Source organism: Otolemur garnettii, unplaced genomic scaffold (genome assembly GCF_000181295.1).
Source record: "Otolemur garnettii isolate 467f Iridium unplaced genomic scaffold, OtoGar3 scaffold00131, whole genome shotgun sequence".
Taxonomy (NCBI): Eukaryota; Metazoa; Chordata; class Mammalia; order Primates; family Galagidae; genus Otolemur; species Otolemur garnettii.
This window is the reverse complement of record NW_003852526.1, coordinates 4,306,754-4,318,151: the sequence shown is the minus strand read 5'-3', so window position 1 is coordinate 4,318,151 and position 11,398 is coordinate 4,306,754. Positions and strand designations below refer to the sequence as shown.

Genomic DNA, 11,398 nt, shown 5'->3' with positions numbered 1-11,398 from the left:
AAAAAAAAAAAAAAGAAAAAAAAAAGAACTTTGCATTTGGCACATAAGTACTAATAAATGTTAGCTATTATCATTATTAATATACTTCATATAAAATAACATTTCTATAAGCTTTTTTGCATTCCCAAAATAGCAACCACTTAGGTTTTTATTATTCTTATCATAAAGTGAAGTCACTGCATTAAAATATTTTACTGATTATTTTAGTGCTCAGATTCAACATCTTAGAATGAAAGCCAATCCTATAACTTGAGAGGTATGCCAAGAAAGGAGATGAATGATGGTAAGGACATTGTTTAAGAAGGACATCATGTAACATGACTACCTATGAGGCTTGTTTTCTCCTATCCCATCTCAGCTTCCTACGCTTAAATCCCAGAATTCTATATAATACAACTCAATTTCTTTCTTTAATGAAAACAAATAAAAATATAACATTAAAATAGGGACTGTCACAAGAGCCATCTCAGTGTTTTATTATTAGAAAACATCTGGATTCTTGAGGCCCTGACAAACACTGATGAGATAACTGATAACAATATACTGTAAATACCATTAAAGCCAGAGTTTTTTGAGAGGAAGAAAAGCACAAAATAATCAAACAAAAATATTAGAGGAATTATTTATTGTCATTAAATACTGAACAAAATTTTCGTACAGAAAAAAGTAAAAAACAATGAACTGATATCAAAATCAAAAACTTTGGTGCTTTAAACAGCATCATCACAAAAGTGAAAATATAACCCATAGAATGAGAGAAAATATTTGCCAATCATGTATCTGATAAGGGACTTATATTCAAAGCACACAAGAAATTCTTAAAATTCAACAACAAATTCAATTGTATTTCTTCAAAAAGACAATACGGTTTTTTAAATGGGCCAAGAATTTGAATAGACATTTGTCTAATAAGTACATGAAATAATTACAACCTAGATTATATAATGTATACAGTTATAAAAAGCTATATATTATGCCCAAAATATATAGCTATTATGTACTAAAAATAAAATATATTCTTTTCAAATAGTGAAAATAAGATATCCTTCACGTTTTCTATGTGACATGTTTCCTCATTTGACCATGTCTCTTTTTTCATTTTAAATAATGTCTAACATTTCTTAGACAATAAAGACAAAATGTGGGCAAATTTCCTGACCAGTAATGGCCTATAAAAAGTACTAAAATGATAACCTTGCCATTGGAATACCCTCTGCTGTGGTCCATACATATAAAAATAAAAGACAAATAAATATAAATACCTTCTCAGCTATTGAAAAATAAAGGTCCAACTATATGGTATTAGGACTAACAGTCTTGGATACAGACCACTGCAACCTGAATTAGCTGTGTATCATGAAAAGATGCCCCCCACCTGACTATGAGCTGTGTGCTTGGCTGGAAAGACACAGAAAAGCTTTCTGGGTCTACTGCACTGCTCTCCCAGACCCACGCACAGCAGCCACAGGTTTCAGCTAGTCCCCAAGGGCTCCTTGTTTTTCATATAGTTATATGCAAACTAATGTGTGTATGTGTGTATGTGATATACACAGACACACACACACACATATATATATTTCACACACACACACACACGTATATATATATATATATATGCATGTTATACCATGAAGCATGATGTCATATACTTTCTCCATTTTTCATTTGGAAGACTTTAAACAACATGATACAAAACATAAGAACTTGTGAAGTGTAACTTTTGTTTAAAGTCATAATTGTGCAGTCATGTACTACAGAAGGATTCAATCAACTTCTCTTTAAAAAAAAAGTGTCATTGTATCAGTTCTACCATTCTGTGAACTGTATTTTAAGCAAAAGGTACGATAGCATTTTAGTACATTGTATATACTGTACATATGCACAGTGTCTACATACTGTATGCACATTATATACAGTTATTACAGTTTATGATTATCATGAAAGGAAATGAAGGAAAACATAAAAAAGGCTTCTATGATTGGGAAAAGGTAAATATTACATCAAGAAAGATACACACACAGATCTTACACATGTGTCTATAACATTATTCTTATGACTGAAAGACAATCCTGGAGTATCTTAAAAGATCTAACTTGTATTAGAAGAAAATCTAAGAAGTTGACTTTAAACTTTTAAAGGCTGACTGAGAAAGTCTGATAGCTATGAGAAATTTTTAAATGTCTGAAATATAATAGAAAATGGTTTAAGTTTCTAAAAGCTATTGACCCTGTCATTAAAGAAAAATCATTTGAAGTATATTAAAATATAGAAAAAAAAAGATGCTCAATATAGTCAATGGGAAAATGTAATTCAAAACCGTAATGATATGCTACTTCACAAGTAATATAATGGGTCAAGTAAAAACCAATAATCTAATGAGCATTGATAAGAATGTAGAGAAATTGGAACCTTAATACATTGTTGGTGGGACTGTAATACAATGCAGTTCTCAAAAAGTTAGTAAGAAAGTTTATTGATAACCCAGTAATTCCATTCCTTGGTATATACCCAATAGAAATGAAAATATGTTCATACAAAATCTGCATATAAATGGTCATAACAGCATTATTCCCAATAGTCAAAAAATGGAAACAAGCCAATATCCGTCAACTGATGAAAAATAAAATGTGGTATACACAAAGAATAGAATATTATTTACCCATAGAAAGGAAATGAGTATTGATACATGCTATAGCATGGATGATTTTGAAAATATTACGTGAAAGAAGTTAATCAGAAGAGGCCATATACCATGTGATTTAATTTATATGAAATGTCTAAAATAGGCAAATACCTAGAGACAGAAAATAGATTAGTGGTTGCCAGAAGCTAGAGGAGGGAGCAGTAGGGAGTGACTTCTAATGTACAGGCTTCCTTTGGGGGGTGATAAAAATGTTCTGGAAATGGATAGCAGTGAATGTACTAGAAGAACAACAAACTGTATATTTTAATAGGGTGAATTTTGTGCTATATGAATAAAATACATCTCAGAAAAGCTGTTATAAAAAAAATGATCACTGGGTGTGGTGGCTCACTCTGTAATACTAGCACTTTGGGAAGATGAGGTTTGAGACCACCCGGAGCAAGAGCTAGACTCCATTTCTACAAAAAATAAGAGAAATTAGCTGGGTATGGTGGCACATGCCTGAGTCCCAGCGACTCAGGGGCTGAGGCAGGACCTGAGCCCAGGAGTTTGAGACTGCAGTGAGATGTGATCACACCTATTACACTCTACTCCAGGCAATAGTGTGAGACCCTGTCTAAAAAAAAAAAAAATTACCCACAGGCAAAAACAGGTAAATCAGAATAGTACTTAATCAGTTTTATAAAGCAGCAACACTTAGAAGCATTGATTAAAGTAAAGAAATAAAAATTTTCTGAAGCTCTTAATTCTTGGCAGTAGTTTGTTATGGCATTATAACTTTGTTGACAGCTACAGTATTTAACAATCTCTCCCAGCAGTTTTCTAGAGGCAGAGCTTCTACTGTACCTCCCAATGTGCCTAGGACACTTCCAGTTTACACCTATTGCTGCAGTAAAACTGTGAATACTGCTCAACATCAGGCTCAAAAGAAACCCAGTTTGATCAATAAATTATAAAGTTACTGTAGCCAGAACGTACTGAGTTTCAAAGAGGGTGTACCCCATAAATGCATTGATGTATATATGATCTAGGTATTTATGATTTAATAAAAAATAAATTTTAAAAAAATAAACAAAACAAAGAGGGTGTATCCACCCAAAGAGAAAACTAAGTTTGTACCTTTTCATGGAAAGTTGTTCTTTAAGGTTCTTGATTTCATTATCTTTAGCGTGGATTTGACGTTGTAATCTAAGCAAATAAGAAAGAAAGTGATAAAATGTTAGAAATTATTTCTCATTAACACAGAATAGCTCTGTCAGCAGCTGATGAGAGGACCATACACGTCCATTTTAGGCCACAAATCTTAACCCTGAAAACAATAATTCAATTCCTATATCTGCTCCTTTGACATTTATCTTTCTTGTTTCTGATGTCTGATTTACTGACTTCACCCAAAAAGGAGAACTGTGTCCTAATTGTAAATCAGAAAGGGATTGAGAAGTGTTTATCTTATATTCCCAGCTTAATGATTTGGAAAAACATCTTCAGCTTTTTAGTTTCCCACTAGAAAACAAAGATGGCACTTTCTGATTTTCTAAGCCTATGGTGGGATTGAGAACTTTACGTTCCTTCAAGAGATATTATATCAAATCATGCAAATTATCAAAGACTTAAGGTCTGAAGGAAATCAGACTTGGGAGTCACTCACACGACCTAATTATAGAAAAATGAATATAAATTTTATATACTTTTCAACCAAAAAGTATAACCTGTGATCAACTTAAAACTTAATAAGCAAGAAACTATTGAGAGAAATGCAAAGTAATACTTTTTAGTTGACATAATTTCCAATACCATTTTTGATGTTCCTCTCTCATGCTGCTATGTTTCTTTTTACAACCAAGTTTTTAAATAAAACTCCCAATTACCTTCAATATGAGATTTATAGCACAAGTACATTTCTCTTTAAGTATCTCATAAGTTCAGACTTTTGGGATACATGGGAGTTGGAATTAATATAAATTACTGAAATGATAAAGCCTTGAAACCATGACTTCAATGTTGGCTGGATTGCGTACCACTAGTTTTCAGAGATGAACCACTCACCGTTAAGCTTCTTAGAAGCTGTAAAGACTTATAATCAATGTTGTTGATCTGAGAATGCAGTGAAAAGAAACCAGGTTTTGTTCTGTACAAAAGAGGTCATGTTCTCAAGTGACAAGTAAGAAATATAAGCTTTGTTACTATAATATACAGAAATACGTTGACAGAGTTGAAAGTAGTAAGATTTCTTTTTTCCTTTTAATTTTAAGTAAATTTATTTCAGGTTCACGTGAGGGTGAAAGTGGTAAGATTTCTAAAGTTGAGAGCTGCTTTTCCTTTGCATACTTCCACTACTTCAATGTTTTACCAGCTCTCGTTTAGAGTGGGCAGTAAGAGTTGGCAGAACTAGTGGGGAATTCAGAAGATCTAGATTTTTAAATATTGAAAGATAAGGTAGGCATAGTTCTTATTATCTGGTTCAGATATGAACAAGCTATATATATTCAAGTAGATGTAACTGTATAACACAACAGGGCAGCATTATTGTATTTTCTTTATAAAAGATCTAAAGTTTATTACAGAAACTTTATTTATTGACAGAAACTGTCAAGTTTATTACAGAAATTTTATTGATAGTAGTTTCTTGATGTTTATTAAGTGCTTATTGTAGTTTGTGCAAAATAGATCACTTTATATACATTTTCCTTAGTACCTCGATTATCATCAACAAATATTTGCCGAACATTTACCACAGACATGACATTGAATTAAGCCAAAGAAAAAACATTCTTTGGCTACCTAATACAATCCGTTTTCTAAGATAAAAAGTATAATTAAAAAAGTATATTTTGAGACTTGGCACCCGTAGCACAGTGGTTACGGCACCAGCCACATACACAGAGGCTGGCAGGTTCAAAACTGGTCTGGGCCAGCTATACAACAATGACAACTGCAACAAAAAAATAGCTGGGCATTGTGGTGGGTGCCAGCAGTCCCAACTACTTGAGAGGCCGAGGCAAAAGAATCACTTAAGCCCAAGAGTTTGAGGTTGCTGTGAGCTATGACGCCACGGTACTCGACCAATGGCAATATAGTGAGACTCTGTCTCCAAAAAAAAAAAAAAAAGTATAGTTTATTTTACTCTTAGAAACGTTCAGGTGAATAAAACAAAGAAAAAGTTCAAAAGTTTGTATAAGAAGCTTATATAAGAGTGCTCATGCTTTCTAGTCTACCTGGGTGGCCTGTCCTTTCTCTTCTCTCATCCTACCTAGCCTATCATGTTAAATTCAGTGTCATGTCTTCAATAAAGTTCTTTCTTCCCTGAAGGAAGTTCTTCCTTATCACAACAATCAAAAGTACTCTCTCTACCCCCCACCCAAGAAAGCCCTACAAAATATATAACCTTAACAGTTATTTATATGTACTTTCTAAAATAATTTTTTCATTTTTAGATAATTGTAAATTCACAGGCAAGTGTTTAAGAAATAATGCAGAAAGATCCCATGTACTCTCTCAGATTTCTCCCAATGCAACATCCTGTAAACTATAGTACATATCATAACCAGAATGTTAACTGTTACACAGGCAAGATACTGAAGGATTCTACTACCATTTTGCCCTTTTAGAGACACATCCACTCCCTTCCCCCTCCCTTCCTCTTTTCATAAGCTTGGAACCACCAATCTGTTGTCCATTTTTATAATTTTGTCATTTCAAGAATGTTATCGAGGTCGGCGCCTGTAGCTTAGTGAGTAGGGTGCCAGCCCCATATACTGAGGGTGGTGGGTTTGAACCCAGCCCCAACCAAACTGCAACAAAAAAATAGCTGGGCGTTGTGGCAGGCACCTGTAGTCCCAGCTACTTGGAAGGCTGAGGCAAGAGAATGGTCTAAGCCCAAGAGCTGGAGGTTGCCATGAGGTGTGACGCCAGGGCACTCTACTGATGGTGACATAGCATATAAGCATTTGAGATAGGCTTCTTTCACTCAGCGTAATTCTCTGATGTCTGCAGGGTTTGTAATGGTATCACTATTTCATTCCGGATGGTAGTAATTTATATCTTCTCTCTTTTTTTTAAGACAGAGTCTCAGTTTGTCACCCTCGGTAGAATGCCGTGGTGTCACAGTTCACAACAACCTCAAACTCTTGGGCTCAAGCAGTTTTTTTGCCTCAGTTTTTCATTTTTAGTAGAGACGAGGTCTCACGCTTGCTCAGGTTGGTCTCGGACTTGTGAGGTCAAGCTATCCACCCACCCCAGAGTGCTAAGATTACAGGTGTAAGGCACCGCATCCAGCTTATGTCTTTGCTCTTCTGTTTTGCTAGAGATTTGCTAATTTTGTTAATCTTTTCAAAACAAACAAACAAAAAACCCCCCCAAACCCAGCTTTCTGTTTCATGGATTTTCTCTAGTGTTTTCCTGTTTCCAACTCCATTGTATCTCTCTTTTACATCTGTTTTGGTTTTCTTTTTCTGAGATCTTAAAGTGAGAGCTTAGAATGTCCATTTGAAACTCTACCCTTTCTTAATGTGTGAATTTAGTGTTACAATCTTCTCAGCATTGGTGTATACCCCAAATTTTGATATATTAGATCTTCATAGTAATTCAGTTCAATGTATTTTTGTTTCCCATGAGATGTTTTCTTTCACCCTTGGATTAATTAGACATAGATTGTAATTTCCAAGTGTCTGGAGTTTTCAAACGCTGATGTTTGTTACTGATGTCTAGTTTGATTCCATTGTGATCTGAGAATATACTTTGTATGATTTCAACCTTTTAAAATTTATTGAGGTTTGTTTTATGGCCCAGGATATGGTCTATCTTGATATATGTCCTGTGGGCATTTGAAAGCCTGTGTACTCTGTGGTTGTCTGGTAGAGCTTTTATAAATATTGATTAGATCCTGTTGGTTGACAGTCTTCTCTACATCCTTGTTGATTTTCTGTTTAGTAGTCCTATAAATTGAGAGTAGGGTTTGAAGCTCTCAATTACAATGGTAAATTTTTTACTTCTTTCAGTTCTATCAAGTTTTGCCTCATGTGTTTTGATGTTCTGTTGTTTGGCACATGTACATTTAAGTTCTTATTTCTTCCCGGTGGACTGATTCTTTTATCAATATGCAATGTCCCTCTTAGCAGTCTTCTATTAAGTCCTCGTTATCTGATTTTAATACAGCCACTCCTACTTTTTTTTGATAAATGTTTGCATAGAATGTCTTTTACCACTCTTTACTTGTGAACTATTTGTGTTGTATTTGAAGTGAGTTCCTTATTAACAGCATATTGTGGGATTACATTTTGCTTGTTTTTAAATCTACTCTGCCACTCTTTGTCTCTTAATTGGTGTATTTAGAACATTTGCATTTAAGGTAATTATTGATATGTCAGAGTTTAAGTCTGCCATTTAATTATTTGGGTTTTTTTGTCTAATTATTTGGTCTTTTATTCCTAAAGAATTTTTTGCTAAATACAGGATTCCTGATTGTTTTCTTTCACTAATTGAATAACATGCCACTTCCTTCTGGCCTGTATGGTTTCCGATTAAAAAATCTACTGTCATTTAAATTAGTGTTCCCACATAAATCATGTTTGTCTCTGCATGGTTTCAAGACTTTTGTCTTTAGTTTTCAAAAGTTTAGTTGTGATGTGTCTGTACTGGCCTGGATTTCTTTGGGTGTTTACCAACAGCGGTCCACTTAGTTTCTTGAACTTGTGAATTTATGTATGTCCTCAAACTTGGGAAGTTTTCAGTTATTTCTTTGAATACATTTTGATCCACACCCCCTCCCTTTATTGCTCCGCTTATGAAATTTAGATGATAAGTACTTTGCCTCTTTTGTTACTGTCCTATTATCAGTCTCCGATACTTGTCTTTTTAATTTTTGCCCTATTTTCTCTTTGCTATTCAGATTAGGTAAATTCTACTCATCTGTCCCCAGATGAGCAGAATACTTCATTATCTCTCCTCTACTAGTGACTATATCCCATACTTTTTTATTGCAATTATTTTATTTTCTAGTTCTATAACTTTCATTCTTTATTAAAACATTTCTTACTGCTATTTTCTAGATTTTTCACTTGTTTCAAGAGAATTCAATGTCATTGAAGCATTTTTGTGATGATTCTTTTCAAATATTTGTCAGATAATTCCAATACCTGAATCATTATTATATTGTCATTGGTTGTCTTTTCTCTTTCATGTTGTGAATTTCCTAGTTCTTAGTATGGGGAAGGTTTTCTATTGCAGCCTAGATATTCTGGATATTACAAACCTCTGAATTTTATTTAATTTTCCTAATTTTAGCAGGTGGTCTCTCTATTGAGGTGTTATATATGAGCTAAGGAGGTGTGTATGTTCACTTTTGCACTGGGCTCTGCCAACAGTACCCCAGCAAAAGTGGGCACTGACTCACACTGCCTCAATGCAGACAACAGGTATAGAAGTTCAGCTCTTCCCTCAGTTCCACTAAAAGCTTCCCATAAAAGTGGAGCACCAGCTCACACTTTGGCCTCTAAGTTATATATAAGACCTGCTCCTTGCTCGCCCTTTGGACTCCAGGAAAGGAGAAAGCAAAGAGCTGACTCATATAACTTTGTTGCTGCAGGGGGAGGCTACATCCCAGCTGCCTGATGTGGCCCTGCTGACACGAGCTGAGGAGAGGGGGGAAATGTAATGCCAACTAGCCCCATGGATGAAGACTTAGGTTCCCATGAGAAGAATGGGAGTGAAGCCTAGCACTGACTGCCATGCACTGGCTTAAGTCACACTGATGCTGGATAGAGGCAGAGGCTCATCCCGCAGTGGGACCACACTGACATATCTTGGCAGAGGAACTGGAGTACTACCTCCTTCTGCCTGCTAGGACTTGGAAGTCAATTGCCTGCTTAGCATTGCTGACACTGTCTTGGGAGGCGGGTAGGATTGCTTCCACCTACTTCTGTCAGGTGGAAGAATCAGAATATACTGCCTACTTCTGAGGAGTGGTATGGGGCCATTGGTGTTTGACTGAAGTTAGATGGGTATTATCAAAAAGATTTTCTGTTGTTATACTTTCCATTTCCTGATCCTTTGTCTACAGCAGTGATTTTCAACTGGTGTGCCATACAAGGATCTTAGGTGGGCTGTGAAAATTTTTAAAGATCATCAATTAAATTATTTTCCAAAGAAGTTCAAAGCAAAATAAGTATCTTCTTTTTCTTATTCTTTTTTTTTTTGATCAACATAATTTAAGTGTGCCACAGACGTTAACTATAGGTTCAAGTGTGCTGTTAAATAAAAAAGATTAAAAAACACTGGACTAGAGAGAGCAGGCTTTTCTTGGAGTTTTCTTCCCCTGTGCTTATTGGCAGTTCCAGATTGAAGACTCACAGTGCTCTGTCTGGGCTATATGGGAGACAATAGGGAAATTTAACTGCCATTTTGTTCCCAAAGTCTAACTGTCCTTACACGTTGCTTCCTATTCTACCTTCTTGGATTATTCCTAGGCTTGTTTACTGTGTTATATCCAGGGGGTTTAAGTTTTGAGAGAAAACCACTGTGAAACATGGGGCTATTATATTTTGATGGACATGGAAGTCCCTCTATTGAATGTAATTTTAATCTTTACATGTTAATCTATACTTACCATTAGCTCATAAACAATGTTTCGCATATCTTGGTATCTTCTACATGTTCCTTACATAATTTTTCTAACATAGTGGCACTTGGCCCATGTATGGTAAATACTCAACACTGAATGCTTATTGTGTGAGATCTAGTCATCCCTGCAGAGGTGTCCAACCTTTTGGCTTCTTTGTGTCACATTGGAAGAAGAGTTGTCTTGGGCCAGACATTAAATACACAAGCACTAACGAAAGCATTGATGAGCAAAAAAAAAAGTCGTGATATCGGCCACCTCAGATAAGCAAAAAAGTCCTTGTGTAATCCACACGTAGCCTGTGGGCCACAGGTGGGCCACCCCTGCAAAGAAATCTATTTTAGCCTGAAGCATATAAAAATATGCATGAGCCAGCTATCAGAGCTGAGGAGGGACAGAGGCAGATGGTAAAGGAGAGAGGCAGCTCATCTGTATTGATGGTATTTGCTTTTCTAATCTCTGATATTATATAACGTACTTCTGGATTGGTCACCTTCACCTTCCAAGCTAAAAGACCATTAATCCTAACAAATGGTTTCTTCAGTGACTGCAACCAGCTTAGTTTGCCCTACCTTTCCTAGGTCCTCACTGCCTTTTGAACTTGAAGGATCTCTCTAACTCCAGTAGGGACAAGTCTGAGAGTGTCGTGACTGAAATTCTATTGCTGGAATGATAGCATCCAGGTCTTCCAAATGAGCCCTTTCATGTTGGAGATGTAGCATATGAGAGTAAAGCAAACTCTGTCAAGTATCTCTCCAACTTTACAAGAACTACCTTGGACTTCTTCCTCTAAAACATTCTTAGCACTTGTCCATTCTCCTTATTTACATTCTATAACTATAAAAACAAGGCTTCATCTAGAGCTGGTATTTTGTGTATTACTGTTTCTTAAAACAATGCGTTACAAACTATGCTACCATTTCAATGAACACAGTTTGGAGGCAGTGATTAGCCCGAAAAGAATAAAGCAGGTCACTTACATTTCCCTGTTAAGTCTGAATTTTTGGTTTTAGGCATTAAAATTTAAGGTTGCAGGAAAAAAGAGACTAGTGGCAGGGGAGGAGGGGAGAGTCTCTATGAACTTGATTTTTCAGTCTCTCAGGCTTAGAACACAAATATTCTGAGACCAACATAAAAAA

The 11,398-nt window shown here is 35.5% G+C and overlaps 1 protein-coding gene across 1 annotated transcript in view; it reads right to left on the bottom strand.

Annotated features, from left to right (window-relative positions):
• Positions 1-11,398, bottom strand: part of DZIP3 (DAZ interacting zinc finger protein 3) — an 81,191-nt gene that overhangs the window by 16,313 nt on the left and 53,480 nt on the right. The window contains exon 21 of the mRNA XM_012810377.2: positions 3,764-3,832. Coding sequence (XP_012665831.1) covers positions 3,764-3,832 — 69 coding nt within the window. The remainder of the gene's footprint in view (positions 1-3,763; positions 3,833-11,398) is intronic.